Consider the following 21,463-nt stretch of genomic DNA (forward strand, 5'->3'; position numbering starts at 1 on the left):
CTTTTATACCTGCTATAATGTGTTAATCTCCACCATCAAATCCCTTACCCAAGACCTAATCAGTCTACAACCTTTTTCTGGCCTCCCTGGTTGATTAAAAGGTAGGGATGGCATAATAATTCATAACAGCAGAATAACATCAATAGTAACAAGTACACTATATTGAGTGCTTACCAGGTGCCAGACACTGTCCTATACACTTTGCAATTTAATTCATTTAATCCTCACAATTCTGTTAAGTAGAATATATAATTCTGTACACAGAATACATATATATAAGTATATAAGTCACCTAGAAATTGTCACCAACTAAGAGATAAGAAGGTTGACATTCAAAGATATTTCAAAACTTGCCTAAAGTCACATATAGGTAAGTAAGTGAAGATTTGAACCCAGGGGACTAATTCCAAAGCCTCTGTTCTTATTACCGAAAATAAAGTGTCATTATCAAAATGTAAAGAAAATCATTCTGTCTTTTAACACTGGTATCAAATAACAAAATCCTAGATAGAGGCTTAAAGGTTTTCCATTCATTGGTTCTACTCTGACCTGTATTAACTGCCACCACTGTTTTGCTGCTTTCGTGTGGTTCTCTGCCATTTCTCTCACATTTCTGAACAATCATTTTTCCTGTTTCCTGGGCTTAGAACAACCTTCCCTCCCCACCTTCGAGATTCAGCTCCTAACTTAACTCTTCCTCCTTTCTGAATAGTACAAAAGAAGATGTGAGCTCAACATTTATCCTTAAGATAAATATTCTCTATGTAATTAGTATAGTCATATATACAAAATTTGTTCTAAGTATTATATTGACTCTTCCTCCATTCTAAAAATACTAAAGGCTCTTAGAGAGAGCTCAAGTGTTTGAACAGATCATGATGAGGATGATGATGATTTTTTAAAAAGTCTTAACAAGCTCTTAAAGTTTTATGATTTAGTTCTGTTTTATCTCAAATCTATACATTTGAGGCTGACTGCTAAATTTAAAGATGCTTAGTTGTACCAAATCATGTGACAATCTAGTAACTCAAAACATCTTTATGATTTACTGGTATAATGTGAGTTGGAACCAGGGGAAAATGAACCTTGCTGGAAAGATAAACAGATATTCCCAGTTCTATAATAAAGGCCAATAAAACCACATACTTAAAGGCCTCAGACTGCAAAAAGACCACCCAGAAGAAAGGGACTCCTAAGCAAGTGCCCTCTATCTTAGCAGTCATGCAGAGCCAGAGAATTTACAAAGGACTGAGAAGTACCTGTAAAACTTTAGCATTTGGTTGAAGAGGTTTAATGATCAGCTGCTTGCCTGCTGTGTAAAGAACCTTTTCTGAATCAGGGCCCCATGCTACTGAATACACTGGTATTCCTGTAAAAAAGAAGAGAAAAAAAAAAAACCTAATAAACTTTAATTATTATGCTTTATAAAGAGACATTGATAAGAGGATCAAAAAAGCAACTTGAGGTGTCATTTTATTTCCTCTTTGTCCAGTGGACCTTTCAAATTGGAGTATAGCCTGAGTACAGACAGAGTTAATATTTACCTTTGAAAATCTACTGTGAGCAGCTGACATACTGTATTTTTAACTAATTTGTATCTTGCTCAGAAAATACAGAGTTTTTAGAAATTCCAGATACTGTGCCATTGAAATGTAAAATAAAATAAATATACTTCAATTTTTTAAGGATATAAAGAAATATCAGAAAAGTCATGGTTTATCATTTCCCCTCATCAACAGCCATCAGTATATAAACTGACTCAATGCCTAAGGTAACTTAAATTTTCCATATGAAAATACACATAATATACTCACCTTACAGATCAATGCCCACTCCTGATGCTGCAACAGTCAACAGAACTAACTCTCACCTGCTGCTTAAGCAGTAGACTAGAACAGAAATCATCTCATCCCAAAATGATTTATCCCTCCCTCTTATAAATTCATAAATGGCAAATCAAATATCAGATATGGGAAAGTTTTGCTATCTATCAGGTTTGGCTTTAGCCTGAAAGTTTAGATAAAAAGGGCTCAAATGTCTTATAACCAGGATAAAGTTGACTCTACTTCCAGGGGAAAAGTGTAAGTTTGAGTCACTTACCACACTATAAACTACATTAAACTTGATACTGCTTTCAATTTCCAATAGGAATTTAAAGATGGTATTTTTTTAACTCAATTACATTTAAGGATAGTATTTCTTAACTTGATTACTTTCTAGGTTACCTAATATCTTCTGGAAGGCTATACTTTATGTGAGTCTAGTTTTAAAAAATGACTATCATATCAATTGAAAGCATTGGTTAAAGAGTTAATAATAATCCAGTCACCTGGCTCAGCTACCTATTCATTAAGCAAGTGAATCAAATTATACAAATAATACATGAAATATTAACCCATTTATATTTATAAAACCAAGCTTTTAAACATTGTCTAGGACTCCTAAATCAGACTATTGTATTAATACTAACTAACTTTCCATGAATGAATGAATGAACGAATCTTTTAGGAATTTACATTGTCAGTAAAATGAAATCTGAATTTGAGCATTTATGGGCAATCAATAAGATTTAATTTTTTTTTTTAGCATGAGGTGCTGTTTGAGAGATTTAATTGCTTAATTAAATGAAAAACCCACCTGATGCTGTAATCAACAGGGAGTAAATTTCAGTAAGACAAAGACTTCTGTTCAAGTGGTACCTACTTCTATTGTGTCATTTTCTCCCTAATTAGAACATAATTCAATTATGAGCAAGTCCCAGTGGTTTATAGAGGTTAGAAAGTCTAGTTTAAATCTAGTCCAAAAAAAAAAAAAATGGAAGCATGCCTTTCCATAGTTTAGGTTAGACGTCATAAAACGTCTAAATATCGTGTTTAGTCAATGATATCTAGGACTGTTCCATATCAAAGGAACCCACGGAAATTCTTCTCAATAAGATGACCAAATTCAGAAGGCATTCTCCTTCTCCTGTACTTAAAAAATACATTCTCTGGGAATATTTTCTGGGAGTACCCAGGAACTGAACTGGGCTTCAAAAGTAAATCTCCAAATGAAAAATTTTAATAAACTCCCTAAAAGATATAAGTAAAAATTTCAAATATTTCAAATGTGGTTCTTGGTAAGGACTGCAAAGCGGGGGCCACTTGTTAGTTAGGGTTGTAGAATTATAGGTGCTTTCTTTATTTCCATTGTTATAATTTTTGTGCAAAAAGGTAAATTAATATATTTTAATTTATAGCCTATCAAATCTTCATGAATATATTCCGTAAAATTACACTTTCCTGGAGTGTATACAAAACTACGACAAACATCTCCCCCCAAGGAAATAATTCAGTAAATACAACTCCCATTGAGTTATACAGGATGTGACTTTAGGCCGTTAGTTGTGGTAAAAGGCACAGTTGGGGTACAGAATGAGGAACTAGGGACGCTTTCCTCTTAACTTTTAACATTTAATTTGTGGCCCCATTAAGTCAGCTATGCCACCATTTCCTTGTTTATAAATATTTCTTCAGAATACTTATCTGCCCTGTTTGGACAAGAATACAATTTATTTCCTGCTTATCAAACAATTTTTTTAAAATAATAATGTCAAAGAAACAGGTATAACTTATAGTACAAAACAAAACAAACTTATAGAGGAAAAATTAAATAATTCCTTTGTTATGACATGTGGTTTTTAACCACATTCCTTCAATAAAAATACAAACAATGGAAACAAACATGGAGTTCTTTATGGTAAATAAGCAACTAAAAACAAGATAAATAGCTAAGTCTCATTAGTTCAACTCTCCCTAACCACTAAAAATTTAAAATGGATATAACATCAAAAACTAAGAGATGTCTTCATTTTACTCATTCCTTACATTTATAATAAAATATTAAGTGTGAAACTACTATATATGTGAACATTTTCTTTTCTAAAAGAGATACACTATTAAATACATAGCTATACAACTTCTAATTTGGGTGGCTCTGATGAAGATCATTATTTAAAGTGGATGAATTAGCTACACAAAGAAAACAGTAATTTCTAATATGAGGAAATCCATCCCATAAGCATTTGAAACACATCTATAATATTTTAAATGGTTTTAAAAAATATATTTATTAAAGCATGAATTATTCCCAGTGCTATACTTCACTTTGCAAAGTCAGCATGGAAATAACAAATTTAGCCTTCAGAGTGAATTACTCTAAAACAATGAGTTTAACAAATTATGTAACAAGATGTTATTAATATTAATTTCAACCTTAACAAAAATGGACAAAAACCAAAAAATAGTTTTATAATTAAATAATTTCTTGCTTTTTATATATGGAATTTTTATTTATACTCCATTTCAGTTAAGACACTCAAAAAGATCTTGTTTTTCTGACTTTGTACACTAAAATCATGTGACCTTTTTGACATTTTTTAAGAAACCACATGCACCTGGGGTTGTGTTAAATGTCAGACCCTTATCTCTCTGTAAAACAAATTATCTAAATTCTTTCAACCTGTTGAAGGCATTTTAAACCACAGAAGAGGAGACAAAAATGTATTTCAATTGTTTTAAGGAAGTACATGGTCAAACATACCATGTTTTTCACATTCACACTATAAAAGTATCCTCTAAAATGTTGTTTTGGTATGTTTTTAAGAATGCTTTGAAACAAACTGCTCACTACGATAATGAAACATTAGCAATCTTTGCCTTGAATACAATATAGGTCTATATTGAGTGAATATAAGTAAAGTACTTAGAGTCTGGCACTATAGAAGCCTATCTGTTAGCTATTACTACCATTACAGAAATTACTTTGTAACGCAATAAGCAACCCTTTGCTTACTATGTTATTCAAGGTAGTAAGCACCCTTTTTTTTTTTGGTCAAATCATTAGGAATTCAAAAACCAAGAATGATTTCCCTTTCATTCTATTTGTAAAAGACACATACTAACAACAGGTAATCAGGTAGGATTTACTCCCCAAAAAGCAACTCCATGCTCCATGGTTATATATGTCACAGAGTCAGTACAAGAAAAAGTGTAAATAAAGGCATTTGTTTTTTTAGTTTGTATCCTCAACCACCTCTCCCTTGCGGGTGGCAACTTCCCCTATAACTTCACCTTTCACCTTTATGTAACTGCAACTGCTACCAATATTGATGCCAGAAAGCAGACTCACTGATGTCTATCTTCCAATTTTTCAAAAGAAACAGGGAATCCACATTTGTATGTGAAATGTCTTGATTGTTAATGTTGGGCCTGCACCATACTAGTGAGCCAGATTCAGCCCACGGGTCCCCTATTTATAACCTCTGATTTTCTAGAAAGTCCTTCATTTATGAATATGTGCTTCTAACCTGCCTTTCCAAATTTGGGAACTCTGAGTGCATTTTCCCCATAAGAGTAAAAGAAGTAGCAATTTGGTTTCCAGACCCATCATACAGGTAAACTATGGCACTAAACTAATAGCACTATTATCACCTAGCCTATAGGATTAACAATGTTTATATTAAACAACTTATTCCAAGTTTCCACTTAAGACTCTGGAAAGTTCAAAACAGTGAATCCAAGGGTAATAAAGGGGAAGGAGATGATTGGGAAGAATTTAAAGAAATTGAAGGGGCACTAAGAGGCTTTGGTGAAGGATCTTGGGAAAGAATTCAAATCTATGATAGAAGAGGATCATAGGATCAAGATGATTGACAAGTCACAGGTAGTAAGTGTCTTATCCATAGAGAGAAACCAGAATAGTAAACAGATACTCAAATTTGAACAGATTGTCTATAAGAGAATGCTAGGATTCACTAGGGAAGCGACAGAAGCACCAAAGTAGATAAGGAGAGGGTTTAAGGCAACTTACCCGGCTGGGGACTGGTTAACAGCCAGTAGAGGCTCCTAGATGTAGGGAAATAGTAAGAGTAAAGCCTCTAGGGCTCCACACTCTGATATGAGCTTTTATGATCTTTGTTACAAGAGAATCCTCCAACCTACACAGCTCTTGGGCCTAATATAGGCAGCTGCCTGGAGATTGCATAGAGACATTGCTCCATAAAGGGAATCCACACAGAATCCCACAGGGATCTGAGCCTAGAGCAGCTTGAACTGGGCACCAATCTGAGAGCCTAGAAACTGGGGAACTGTGGGCATGCATACAGCCATTGCATACTCAAGGAGGAACAGAAGAGCCCAGGCACTCCCACATACCCTTGGGAAGGTCCCCATCATCCTACTGTGGGTTGCTGCTGAGACTGAGATGTAAGTGGACAGCATTTTCCACAGTTTCTTGCCCTCACTGCTTGCCTGGGTGGGGCCGCAGACTTTCTGATAGCAGGCCCAAGGTGCCATTTTGAAAATTTGACACTGGGCTGCACTCTTCCCTCAGGCTGAGTTTGGGCTGATACAGCTGCAGCTCCTGACTGGCTGGGGAGGGGCAGGGAAACCAGGCTTTCCAGCAGACATCCAGTATGGTGCCCACCATCACGCAACTGGCTGCTACGGAACTGAGTCTTAAAAGAACTGCACTCCCACAGTTTCCTGCCAGCTCAGCCCGACTGAAAAGGGCCTCATCCTCTCTGGAGACAGGCCCAAGGTGCCATTTTGAGATTTTAAAGCTGAGGAGGCACAAGGAGGCCAAACTCTTCTACATACCCTTAGAACAATTTCCACTGCCCTATTACGGGCTTCTGCAAGACTCACAAACACACAGAAGGCAATCCCCATGGTTTCTTGCCCATGCTGCTTGCCTGAAAGGAACTCTCCCTTCTTTGATTGCTATCTCACAGCCTACACCATTTTGAGAGTTTAACACTGGGCCACACCCCACCCTTGGGCCTAGTTCAAGGTGAAGTGGCTGTAGCCACCACTCAGCCAAGAAGGGACAGTGGAGACCAAGCTCTCCTAAGCACATTCAGGAAAATGCCCCCACCCTGTTACAGGCAGCTGTGGGACTCAGGATTGGCCTTCCCAACCCATTGTAGCTACTAGTAACACCAACACAGACCCAGTAAGTCCCAGTGAGTGGCTTTGCCACTGCTACTGCCACCCCTCCCAAATCATACCAGCTACTCAGGGGCCTGAGAAACCACCCATATACCTGGGCCTCTGCTCCAAACTACTAGCTTCTGAGCAAGCCACCTGAAGGCCCAAGAATTGGCTCCTCAGGACACACTAACACTGCTGCCAGCATAATCTGCCCTGGGCCCTAAAATTAGGGATACTCAGCTGCTGCTTCTACCACTGGGGCCCAAAGACTGGCTAAACTGGTATTCAAGTCCCCAGAAAAACTTCACCACAGCCTCAACTAATAACTGTATCCCCTAAGCCACCAAGGAAATCACAGATACCACTGACCCTGTGTACTGCCTATGAAATCATACAAAGAACACACTACTGCAGGTACCCAAAATCAAAGCTAAAGTGTCTTCCTCAACCAACAACATATAAACATCTTCAGAGAAAAAATTTCCCCTTCAAAAGCAAGTTCAAAAAATTGGAATAAGCAACTGCTACATCAGATGTGCAGATATCAACGGACAAACACAGGAAACGTGATAAAGCAAGGAAATATGATACCACCAAAGGACCACAACAATTGTCCAGCAATGGATCCCAATGAAAAAGAATAATAATAATCATGCCAGACAAAGAATTCCAAATATTGATTCCAAAGAAGCTTGATGAGATCAACTAACTATATGACAAGAATAGAGTCTCACCTATCAATGTTAACCTTGAATGTAAATGGATTAAATGCTCCACTTAAAAAATATAGATTGGCAGAATTGATTAAAAAAAATGATCTCACTATATGCTGCTTATAAAAAACTCATCTCACCCATAAAGACACATATAGACAGAAAGTAAGAGGGTAGAAAAAGATATCCACGTAGCTAAACTTATATCAGATAAAACAGACTTTAAATCAAAAACAGTAAAAAAAGACAAAGAAGGTCATTATATAATGATAAAGGGATCAATTCAGAAAAAGGATATAACAATTCTAAATATGTATGTACCCAACATCAGAGCACCCAGATTCACAAAATAAATATACTAGACCTAAAGAAAGAGATAGACAGCAACACAATAATAGTGAGGGACTTAAACTCTTACTCCCCACCCACACCAACAGACAGATCATCAATACAGAAAATCAACAAAGAAACATTAGATTTAAATTGGACTTTGGATCAAATGGACTTAACAACATTTACAGAACATTTCACCCAACAACTATGGAATATATATTCTTTTCATCATCACATGGAACATTCTACAGGATAGACCACATTTTAGGACACAAAACAAATCTTAACAAATTTTTAAAAATCAAAAATCATATCAACTATCTTAGACTCCAATGGATAAAGCTAGAAATCAATATGAACAGGAACTTCACATGCTATACAAATACTTGGAAATTAAATAACATGCTCCTGAATGATTACTGGGTCAATGAAGAAATAAAGATAGAAATTTAAAAATTTTTGAAACATCAAGGAACTAGAAAAATAAGAACAAACCAAACCCAAAGCTAACAGAAGAAAAAAACAATGAAGATCAGAGCAGAACTAAATAAAATTGAGACAAAAAGAACAATACAAAGAATTAACAGAACAAAAAGTTGCTTCTTCAAAAAGATAAACAAAATTGATAAACCACCAGCTAAACTAAACTAACCAAGAAAAGGAGAGGATCCAAATAAACACAATCATAAATGAAAAAGGAAACAATACAACTGATACCATAGAAATACAAAAAATCATCAGAGACTATTATGAACAACTGTACACTCACAAACTAGAAAACCTAGAAGAAATGGGTGAATCCCTGAAAACATACAACCTACCAAGTTTGAGCCAGGAAGAAACAGAACTCCTGAATAGACCAAAAATAAGTGGCAAGATTGAATCTGTAATAAAAAAGTCCCAAGAAAAAAAGCTCAGAAGCAGACAGATTCACAGCCAAATTCTACCAGACATACAATAAGAATTGGTGCCAATCCTACTGAAACTGCTCCAAAAAACTAAGAAGAAGGGAATACTCCCTACCTCATACTACGATGCCAACGTCATGCTGATACCAAAACCAGGAAAAGATGCAACAAGAAAAGAAAATTACAGAACAATATCTCTGATGAACATAGAGGCAAAAATCCTCAACAAAATACTACCAAACCAAATCCAACAGCACATGCAAAGGATAATTCACCACAATGAAGTGGATTTCATCTCAGGGATACAAGGGTGGTTCAACATATGCAAACTGGGCTGGACACAATAGCTCATACTTGTATTCTGAGCACTTTGAGAGGATAAGGTGGGAGGATCGCTTGAGGCCAGGAGTTCAAGAACAAAATGGGCAACAGTGAGACCCCATCTCTACAAAAAAATTTAAAATCAGCCAGGTGTGGTAACATGTGACTGCAGTCCTAACTACTTGGGAGGCTGAGGTGGGAGGATTGCTTGAGCCTAGGAGTTCAAGGCTGTAGTGAGCTATGATCATGCCACTGCACTCTAGCCTGGACAAGAGAATGAGACTCTGTCTCAGAAAATAAATAAATAAATGTGATTCACAACATAAACAGAATTTAAAACTAAAACCATATGATCATCTCAATAGATGTAGAAAAAGCATTTGATAAAATCCAACATCCCTTCACCATAAAAAACCCTCAAAAAACTCAGCATAGAATGAGCATATCTCAATATAACAAAAGCCATACATGACACACCCACAACAAATATCATAATGAATGGGGAAAAGTTGAAAGCATTTGCCCTGAGAATTGGAACAAGACAAGAATGCTCACTGTCACCACATCTATTCAACATAATACTGGAAGTCTTAGCCAGAGTGATCAGGCAAGAGAAAGAAATAAAGGCCACATAAGTTGGAAAAGAAGTCATCAAATTATCTCTGCTGATGATATGATCTCATACTTAGAAAACCCTAAGGACTCTTACAAAAGATTCCTAGATTTGATAAATAAATTCAGCAAAGTCTCAGGTTATAAAATCAATACACAAAAATCAATAGCATTTCTGTACACCAAGAACAGCCATGCTCAGAAGCAAATGAAGAACTTAATCCCATTTACAATAGCTGCAAGAAAAATAAAATACCTAGTAATAAATTTAACCAAGCAGGTGAAAGATCTCTACAAAGAGAACTACAAATCACTAATGAAAGAAGTTGCAGATGACACAAACAAGTGGAAAAACATCCTATGCTCATGGATCCAAAGAATTACTATTGTGAAAATGATCAAACTGCCCAAAGTAATCTTTAAATTCAATAAAATTCCCATCAAAATGCAAACATCGTTTTTCACAGAATCAGAAAAAAACAATTCTAAAATTCATATGGAATCAAAAAAGAACCTGAATAGCCAAGGCAATCCTAAGCAAAAAGAACACAACTAGAGGTATCACAGTAGCCGAGTTCAAATTATACTACAAGGCTATAGTAACCAAAACAGCATGGTACTGGCATAAAAGTAGATGCATAGATCAATGAAACAGAATACAGAATGCAGAAATAAAACTATACACTTACAATCAACTCATTTTTGACAAAGCAAAAAAAAAAAAAAAACAGACACTGGGGAAAGGACATACTATTCAATAAATGGTGCTGGGAAAATCGAGTAGCTGTATGTAGAAGAATGAAAGTAAATGCCTATCTCTCACCACATACAAAAATTAACTCAAGATAGATTAAAGGCCTAAATATAAGGCCTGAAACAATAAAAATTCTAGAAGAAAACCTAGGAAAAACTCTTCTGGACATTGGCCTTGTCAAAGAATTTATGACTAAGACCCCAAAAGCAAATGCAATAAAAACAAAAATAGTCAAATGGGACTTAATTAAACTACAAAGCTTCCACACAGCAAAAGAAATAATCCAAAGGGTAAATAAACAACCTATAGAATGGGAGAAAATATTTGCAAACTATATGTCCAACAAAGGACTAACATCCAGAATCTACAAGGAACACAAACAACTCAACACAAAAAAAACAAACTCCATTAAAAAGTACGTAAATGACATGAACAGGAATTTTTCAAAAGAAGATATACAAATGGCCAAAAAATGCTCAACATCACTAATCATCAGGGAAATGCAAATTAAAACCACAATGAGATACATCTTATTTAAATTAGAATGGCCATTATTAAAAAGTCAAAAAACAATAAATGTGGGGCTTGGATGCAGTGAAAAGGGAACACTTATACACTGTTCGTGGGAATGTAAACTAGTACAAACTAACTCTACGTAGATTTCTCAAAGCACTAAAAGGAGATGTACCATTTGTTCCTGCAGTCCCACTACTGGCTATCAAAAAGATGTAATGCTATTTATCCCAGCACAATTCACAATTGCAAAGATATGGAATCAACCTAAGTGCTCATAAATTGATGAGTGAATAAAGAAAATGTAGTATGTATATATACCACGGAGTACTATTCAGGAACAGAGAAGAATGAATAATGTCTTCTGCCGCAACTTGGATGGAACCAGAGGCCAATATCCTAAGTGAAGTAACTCAGGGAACAGAAAAATAAATGCTACATGTTCTCACTTATAAGTGGGAGCCAAACTATGGCTACAGAAGGGCACACAGAGTGGTACAATGGACACTGGAGACTTGAAAGAGTGGGAGAGGGATGAAAAGTCACCTCTCTGGGGTACAAAGTATGGTATTTGGGTGATGACCAGATTTCACCACTATACAATGTATACATGTAATGGAACTCAACTTGTACCTGCTAAATCTATTAAAAAAAAAAAAAAAAAACAAAGGAAAGAAAAAAGTATCTTCTATGATACCTAGTGAGATAAGTTTTCAGAATTTCTCTGAAGATCTGTTATCTGTGAGCAACAAATTAATAGAAAAAAGAGAAAGGAAAGGGAAAAAATGGCTGAATATAGTGACTCATGCCTATAATCCCAGAACTTTGGGAAGCCAAGGCAGGAGGATCATTTGAGGCCAGGAATTAGAGACTGTTCTGGGCAACATAGCAAGACTCTATCCCTAGTAAATGGTAAAAAAAAAAATTAGCCAGGCGTGGTGGCACATGCCTGTAGTCCCAGCTACTTGGGAGTTTACGGTAGGAGGATCCCTTGAGCCTACGGGTTTGAAGCTGCAGTGAGCTATGATTGTGCCACTGCACTCCAGCCTGGGCTGTTCAGAGCAAGACCCTGTTTACCTAAAAAATAAGAAGAAGAAGAAAGTAAAAAAGGGTATGTCTCAACAGCAGCAAGAGTTGAAAACAACTGCAGCGTCGGCACCACAACTTGAATTTCTTACACTTCTTCCAAGAGGCCAGTGGTCTCTGGAAGAAATCTGTCAATTGTTCATTAGTCATTCATCACTAAGTGAGAATGTCAAATAATTAGCCTTAACAGAAAAACCTACAAACTCAAAAGTAAATTCCCATGTCTACTAGAAGATTAAAGTAAGATTTACTTTCTAAAAGTACATTTTATTAAAAGTAACAATAAATTGACTTTTTTTGTAACTGAAATTCATCTATGAATGCTTCTATGAACTCTAAATTTTCTACTCATGGATAAATATCACTTGGAGATGATCTATAGCAAACATTTAATCTCAGAAAAGAAAAACTTTCTAGTATTTCTATTTAACTTTGCTAACATTCCGTCAATATGTAGTCAAAGAAATGTAAATCATTTGAACATTATCTTAAGGGTAAACATAGTTTTTAAAGTGAAATCTGGAAACTTTTGGCAGTCAGTTATTAAAGATGCTTCACAGTATAACTTTATCATATAATTCTGAAGAATAGTTTGCAAGTTTTTTGGCAACCTGTCTCTAAAGATCAGCTGATACATGCTCAGGTAAAAATTAAAACTGTTTTACTGTTGCTAGGTAGGCCAGGCATAGTGGTGTACACCCATAGTCCTAGCAACTTGGGATGCTGAGGTGAGAGGATAGCTTGAGCCCGGGAGTTTCAGACCAGCTTGGGCAATGTTAGGGTGACACCATCTCAAAAACAAAACAAAACATCTAATTAGGAAAATTAATCTGTCACACAGAAACAAATCATATATAATCTGAATCCCAACAGGAATGACCACTGGATTGACTTTATGGTCACTTCTTTCTATTAACACGGAAAACTGAGATGTTCCTCTAAATAGTGTGGTTTACCAAGTTTCAGCTCAGCAGCATGTCTATTCCCCTCCATTAGTACAGAGATCAAACATACAACATAATTTGGAAAGGGTGCTAATATCATGAAGTTATTGGGGCTTCTTAAGTAAGGAGCTACTCAATGTCTTTTCTGACTATGATTTACTTAACTAGACAGCAAACCCTATTCTATATAAGATATGCTTCAAATGCTTCAGAATTATTTTTTTAAAACTATTTAGCCTGTAACTGCCTTTATATAGATTCACCAACGTAAAGTAAAAGCTTTTTAGTATTTCTTATATTTCCTAGCCTGAATAATATGGTTACTATGGTCCATCAGGCATCAGGCATCACAGAAAGTAAGAAGAAAAAGTATAAATAGAAATAAGAGATTTCAGGTTTTGAACTTGACCAAAGTCACTCTCAATTACTATATTAAATGTTAAGGCATTTTTGTATTTTACAATTGTCAAAAATAAAGTTATTAATTATAAAACATACCTTGCTGAGCTAAAGTTGATCTAAGCATCCCAGTCTTTGACCAAATTTTTATTTGTCCATCTTCTCCAACTGTACAGGGAAAAAATTAATTAATATTTTTATCTATAGAAAATAAATTTGAACATTAAATTTGCATACAAAATCAACAGTATCTATATTACTGCATATTTAAAATTCAGATACAATTAACTTTAATTAAATGACTGAGTGCTTTATAACCACTAAATTTAATAGAAATTACTTTGAAACAACCTTATCAAAGTAGCCTGACTTTCATGACTAAAATTTTTATTTTTTCCTTCAATTTTAGAAGACTTACGAGTATATTATTCAAATAATGTTTCCACTGTCACTGCACTCTCCATCATAGAATTCTAAGAAAATTGTTTTCAGTGTAATAAGAAGTGCTGTAGCCATATTTCAGTGAGTTGGGAACTCAATAAGGTGAGGTAATAAACTACTCTTTTGAAGAGCTGGGCTAAAAAGGGAAGAAAGAAAGAGGACATTGTAGCTAGAGAAAGTTGTTTGTTAAGGGAGGGATTTTTATTTCTTTCTTCTTAATTTTTAACATGAGTGATGTATGAACACATTTATATGCTGACAAAGAAACCACTGGAAAAGTAGAGGTTAAAGATACAGGCAAGAGAAGGGAGAATTCACTGAGAAAAGTCCTAGAGAAGGTCCAAAGGATAGGTATGACAGTTTTGTTTGTTTTGAAAATATTAAGGGGATCCAATGTTTTCATTACACGGATAGCTGTTATGATGCTTAAGTCACGGCTGTTAGTGTGCCCATCACCAAAATGGTGTTCACTGTACCTAATAAGTAGGTTTTTACCCCTTCCTCCCTCCTTGATTTCCAATGACTTTTACTTCTTTCTGTGCCTGTACATGCCCATCGATTAGTTCCAAATTATTAGAGAATACATGTGGTGTTTGTTTTTCCATTCCTGAGATACTTCACTTAGGATAATGGTCTCCAGTTCCATCCAAATTTCTGCAAAAGACATTAATTCACTCCTTTTATGGCTGAGTAGTACTCCATGGCATATATATATACCACATTATGTAAATACACTCATGAATTGATGGGCACAAATGTTGATTCCACATCTTTGCGATTGTGAATTGTGCTGCAATACACATTCAAGTACAGGTGTCTTTTTGATAAAATGACTTCTTTTCCCTTGGGTAGATACCCAGTAGTGGGATTGCTGGGTCCAACGGTAAGTCTATATTTATTTCTTTGAAGAATCTCCATACTGTTTTCCATAGTGGTTGTACTAATTTGCAGTCCCATCAACAGTGTATAAGCATTCCATTCTCTGTGCACCCACTTCAGCACCTATTGTTTTTTGACTTTTTAATAATAGCCATTCTGACAGAGATAAGGTGATATTTCATTGTGGATTAAATGTGCATTTCTCTAATGATTAGTGATGTTGAGTATTTTTTCATATTTTTGTTGGCCATTTGTCTAACTTCTTTTGAAAAACTTCTGTTATGTCTTTTGACCACTTTTTAGTGGGGTTGTTTGTTTTTTTCTTGTTGATTTGTTTGAGTACTTTGTAGATTGTGGATACTAGCCCTGTATTGGATGTATAATTTGTGAATGTTTTCTCCCATTTTGTAGGTTGTTTATTTACTCTGTTGATTATTTTCCTTGCTGTGCAGAAACTTTTTAATTTAATCAAGTCCCGTTTATTTATTTTTGTTGTTGCTGAAATTACCTTTGAGGTCTTAGTAATAAGTTCTTTGCCTAGACCAATGTCTAGAAGAGTTTTCCCTATACTTTCTTCTAGAATTTTTATGGTTTCATGCCTTACATTTAAGTCTTTTATCCATCTTGAGTTAATTTTTGTATATGGCAAGCGATAGGGGTCCTATTTCATCTTTCTGCGTGTGCCTATACAGTTTTCCCAGCACCATTTATTGCATAGGGCTTTCTTTCCCCAGTGTATGTTGTTGTCTGCTTTGTTGAAGATAAGTTAGTTGTAGGTAGATGGTTTTATATCTGGGTTCTCTGTTCTGTTCCATTGGTCCATGTCTCTACTTTTATACCAATACCATGCTATTTTGGTTACTATAGCCTTGTAGTATAAGTGTGGTAGTGTGATGCCTCCAGATTTTTTTCTTTTTGCTTAGGATTGCTTTGGCTATTCAGGCTCTTTTTGGTTACAAGTGAAACATAGAATTATGTTTTCCAGATCTGTGAAAGATGACATTGGTATTTTGATGGGGATTGCCTTGAATCTGTAAATCACTTTGGGCAGTATGGACTTTTAATAATGTTGATTCTACCGATCCATGAACATAATATGTTTTTCCATTTGTTTGTGTCATCTGCGATTTCTTTCATCAGTATTTCATAGTTTTCCTTGTAGAGATCTTTCACCTCCTTGCTTAAGTATATTCCTAATATTTTATTTTCTTTGTAGCTATTGTGAATGGTATTAAGTCTTTGATTTGACTCTCAGCTTGACTGTCATTGGTATATAGAAATGCTACTGATTTGTGTGCACTAATTTTTGTAACCTGAGACTTCGCTGAATTTATTTATCAATTCTAGGAGTCTTTTCGTGGAGTCTTTTCGTGGAGTCTTTGGGATTTTTCTAGATACAAGATTGTATCATCAGCAAAAAGTGATAGTTTGACCTCCTCTTTCCTAATTTGAATACCCTTTATTTCCTTCTCTTCCCTGATTGCTCTGGCTAGGACTTCCAGTACCATGTTGAATAGAAGTGGTGACAGTGCAGATGGTAGAGTAGTTTTAAAACATATCTACAAATTCTTCATTATTCTTCCTTTCAAGAGGTGCAGTTTAATTCCCTTCTCTTTCAGTATGGGCTGTACTTAGTGACTTTCTTCTAACAAACAGAATGTAATGAAAATTATGGAGTATGAATTCTGAGTGTGCGTCACAAAAGATACTGTAGCTTCTATCTTTCTTTCTTTTTGTTCACTGGGAGAAGCCAGTCTGTCATGCTGTATTAATAAAAACACTTAAGCAGCCCTATGGAGAAGACCATGTGGCAAGGAATTATGGTCTCCTGCCAAAGCCAGAGAGGAACTAAGGCCTCTTGCCAACAGCCATGTGAGTAAGCCATCTTGGAAGTGGATTCTCCAAATCCCAGTCAAGGCTTCCTATGACTGCAGCCCCATTCATCAACTTTACTGGAACCTCATGAGAGACTCTGAGTTAGACAGAACCACCTACTTAAACTGCTTCCTGACCCATAGAAACTGTCAGATACTGTATGTTTAGCATTTTAAGTCACTAACCATTGGAGTAATTTGTTATGCAGCAATAGATAACTAATGCAATAGGTGAAGATAAGACTCTTTGGAGTAGGGCAGGGGACTGAAAAGAGACAGAAAGTGGATAAAATGAGAATATTTTAAATTTTAGAATTTTAAAGAATTACAACTTTTACTTATCACATATTTGACCACTCCTAAAGCCTTCTTTTATAGGATAGTCTCCAAAAGTAATATAAGAAAACTAACAATTAATATGACATGCTGAGTTATAACATTTATGTAGTGGTCTAGATAAATACTGTGCCAATTATTTGCTATTAGACAGTAAAAGACAATATCGTACAACAAAAATATTCTGTTTCTTTGGAAATTTTTCTTTAAAAAATTCATGTAAAATATTATTTTTGCAAATAACTTACCTGTAACTAACGCTGTTCCTTCATAATTCCATCTTCCTGCAAGTACAGCTCCACAGTGAGCTTCTACACTTTTTTCCACTCTTCCCAACTTGGATATCAGATGAAATTTACCTAAAAGAAATTACATTTGAAAAATCTATTTTATTAAATTAATTTATTGAATCAACAAACATAAGTTGAGTACTTACTACTAGACTGGTTATAGTAACTAGGCACTGGAGGTATAAGAGCAAATAATATAATTATTCTTAATCTCAAGGAACAAACAAATCTATTGGAAAACAGACACAAAAAAAGAATTGTAAACCTTGAAACAAGTAGTATAATAGACATAAGTAGTGCTATTATAGTTCAGAGGGGCAATAAAACTCTGCTGTCATATACATGGTGGGGGGAGTTTCAAGGGAAATGTCAAGAAAGCCTTCTATTTAAGCAGAGTTTTATGGTCATGACTTTTTTAACAGGCTATAGAAAAGTTGAAAAAAGTATAAAGAAGAGTAACCAAAATAATAAAATGAATAGTCTCAGGTTTTAAAATACTTGCCTTATATGATTTTACACTGTGCTAGGTAACAGGTAGACAAAAAGTGGGCCACTTAGTTGCTGTCCTCAAAAAGGACATATATGGGCAAAAAGTAAAAACCTTATAACTTTAAAGGCCATAAGCAAATTATATATGATGTCAACTGGACAAATCAACTGTGCAAAGAATAAGTGATAAAAGAGGCCAGGCGCAGTGGCTCATGCCTGTAATCCTAGCACTCTGGAAGGCCAAGGAGGAAGGATGGCTTGAGGTAGGCAGTTCGAGACATGCCTGAGCTAGAATGAGACCCCATCTCTACAAAAAATAGAAAGATTAGCCAGCAAGGTGGCTCACGTTATAGTCCCAGCTACCCAGGGGCTAAGGCAGGGGGATCACTTGAGTCCAGTTTGATATTGCTGTGAGCTATGATCACACCACTGCACTCTAGCCAGGGCAACAGAGCAAGACTCTATCTCTACTTACCAAAAAAAAAAAAAAATTTGATGAAAGAATATAAGAAATAATCAGTGTGGTTTTTGAATGATCATTAAGTCTAGTAATATGTAGCTAATAATAAAATAATAAAAGTACAGTGCTATGGTTTGAATATGTCTCCCAAAGTTCATGTGTTAGAAATATAATCTCCAATGCAACAGCATTAACAGGTAGGACCTTTAACAGGTGATTAGGTCACGAGGGCTCTGCCCTCATGAATTAATGCTGTTATCAAGGATGTGGGTTAGTTATTATAGGAGAGAGTTCCTGATAAAAGCATGAGTCCAGACCCCTTTCCTCTGTCAACCTCTCTCACCCTCTTGACTTCTGCCATGGGATGATGCAGCAAGAAGGCCCTCACCAGATGCTGAGCAGATGACAGTACCATGCCCTTGAACTCCCCAGGCCCCAGAACTGTGGGCCAAATAAATATCTGTTTATTATAAATTACCTTATCTCAGGTATTCTGTTATAACAGCACAAAATTGGCTAAGACATACAGTAAAACTAGAAACTTCTCCCCAAATCAAAAAAATATATGTTTTTTCACAATAAAAGAATAACATAGCTGCCTCATCAAATTTTGGCTCAGAGGATTTATTTTGTTTAAATTCACTTTCACTTATGACTTTTCAAGATTGTAAGCTAACACTAACAATTCTTTAAAAATATATTTAAGTCAGATGTCTAAGATAGCTTTAAACATTTAATACCTAGCACCCTGTGCCACCTACCCATTTCCACCAACAAAGTCATTTCATTTTTTCTATACACAGCACACTTTATTTGTAGCTCTGCTGTAGCATTTTTTACTGGGCTGTGATTCCTTTCAGGACAGGAGACCATGTCTTAGTCATATTTTTATTTGGAGTAATGTATTTATGTAATCAGCATTTGTTAAATTTAACCAACTCAGAAACCAAAAAATGGCCTACTTTGACTTTCCTTACTCTCTCATTCATTTTGATGGCATTCTTCACCCATTATTCATTTTCTATGCTCTCAACAATACGCTACCCTTTTCTTTCATCTAACCACCCACCAGCTCCATGTACTTTTTACCGTATCTTCCTTTTAATTTTATGTTTACTGCTGGGTCATTTTTCTAATGTAACAAGATTACTTTGAATTTGTGCTATTATTACTCTCTTTATGAGACTAAATTAAAATTAATTTGGATATACTTTTTTAATGCATTGCTTTACAGAGAAAATAAAAGGGGGAAAATCTCAAAAAAGGAAACTGTAAAGATGACATATAGTAAGGGGGAAGCTAATCATGTGGCCATTATTTACTTCATACAGGTCTGTTTCAATAAATATTAGCATACTACCTGGCATATAATATCCACATAATTGCTGCACATAATGAATGAATCCATTACTAAAGAGACTAGCCAAATAATTGCTAACCGGAATTGTGGAGTCCAGAAATTGTCTTTCAACCTATTCCAATTTTTAGAAATTTTATGTTTTAGATCACTGATATTTCTTATTCTAAAGTACCTAATATTGATTTTTCTGACAAGTGCTAAAATTACTCTTGCTTCCCATAACCTCATAGAAGACATATCCTGGGACAACTGAAGTCATTTTTTATTAGATTTGGCATTTAATAAATCTTTGGCCTCTGTATTTTGTCTGATTGTTATAAATTGTTTAAATAGCAAGGTAAGGTATAAACATAAAATTTATAATCAAATATTTAAAGCCCATAATTATCCATTTAACTATTTTGGTTCTTATTCTCTATAACTTTTCCAGCTTTTCTGTAATGTTTTTAAAATGCAAAACCAAAACTAGAGATCAATTAATTTATTTCCAATTACTTGCTAGGAGGTGGAGTTGGAAAGAGAATGTAACCAGGATGATTCATTTATCCATTTATTAAACAAGCAATAGATGATATGGATTAAAAAGATGGATATTTAAACCCTGAGGAGTAAAATTAATCTTTTGTTATATAATAAAAAATAAACCAATCCAAACTAAAAAGAGGAAAAAGTTACAAATGAGAAAAGGAACAGAAAAAGTAGATTTTTAAAATATATGAAACACATTTTTAAAAATTAAAAATGCCTTACGAAATGTCCATGGGAACATGAGAAGACTTGGAAGAGGGTGTTAGGGAAAAGGGCACACAAGTACTTTTGCAGACTGCTTAATAGCAGGAATGTTTTGGCAATGGTTGTGAAAAGTCACAAACAGATTGTAATGGCTAACTTCTGATACAAAAAAAATGAATATACAAATTGTAAAATGGACATATTAACCAATAAGAGAATATGTGAATTATTTTAAGATATCTAATACAATGTAAAAAATTAACTTTCACTAAATATAATTTAAGGAGTGTTTAATGGCTTTACAAAAGGTTTTATACCAAAACTCCTTTACATGAAGTTCTCCTGGTACATTTTAAATATTTCAATTAAAGTTTTGGCCAGGAATGGTGGCTTATGTCTGTAATCATAGCACTTTGGGAGGCCAAGGCAGAAGGATCACCTCAGGAGTTCGAAACCAGCCTGGGCCACATAGTGAGACCTCATCTCCAAAAAAATTTTAAAATTAGTTGAGCATGGTGGCTCACACCTGCAGTCCCAAGTACTTAGGAGGCTGAGGCAGGAAGATCACTTAAGCCCAGCAGTTTGAGGCTGCAATGAGCTATGATGGCACCACTGCACTCCAGCCTGGGAGAGAGAGTGAGACCATGTCTCTAAAAAATAAATAAATAAATAATTCAACTATTTTTATATGTAAATCTTTAACATATTGTTAAAGAAACATCTCTAAAAGGTACTATACAGCTTCATGAATATTTAAAAAGAGGAAATAATGTTGAAGAGAAAAATATTGGTGAGACAAAATACTTGGCAAAAGTCTGCTCTGTCTACTTCAGGACCTGCCCCAAATCTCAGAGATTTTTTTTTTTCCAGTGTTGTCATTAATACAGAAGAGGGAAGGAGGCAGACAAACGGAACGCGGGAAGAATGATGAACAAATTCAAAAACTGTTACTTCCTTTTCTGTCATCCTGGAGGGAAAAAAACCAAGAAGATAAAGTTGGAGAAAATGAGAAAAAAGAAACCCTTAAACAATGAATTAAATCTTGAAG

General features: G+C 35.1%; 1 protein-coding gene across 1 annotated transcript in view; it reads right to left on the reverse strand.

Moving 5' to 3' along the window:
* IFT80 (intraflagellar transport 80) overlaps positions 1 to 21,463 on the reverse strand; it is a 131,792-nt gene that overhangs the window by 84,020 nt on the left and 26,309 nt on the right. The window contains exons 4-6 of the mRNA XM_045539561.1: positions 17,333 to 17,443; positions 13,654 to 13,722; positions 1,260 to 1,369 (exon numbers count right to left, since the gene is read on the reverse strand). Coding sequence (XP_045395517.1) covers positions 1,260 to 1,369; positions 13,654 to 13,722; positions 17,333 to 17,443 — 290 coding nt within the window. The remainder of the gene's footprint in view (positions 1 to 1,259; positions 1,370 to 13,653; positions 13,723 to 17,332; positions 17,444 to 21,463) is intronic.

This window comes from Lemur catta, chromosome 1 (assembly GCF_020740605.2).
Source record: "Lemur catta isolate mLemCat1 chromosome 1, mLemCat1.pri, whole genome shotgun sequence".
Lineage (NCBI taxonomy): Eukaryota > Metazoa > Chordata > Mammalia > Primates > Lemuridae > Lemur > Lemur catta.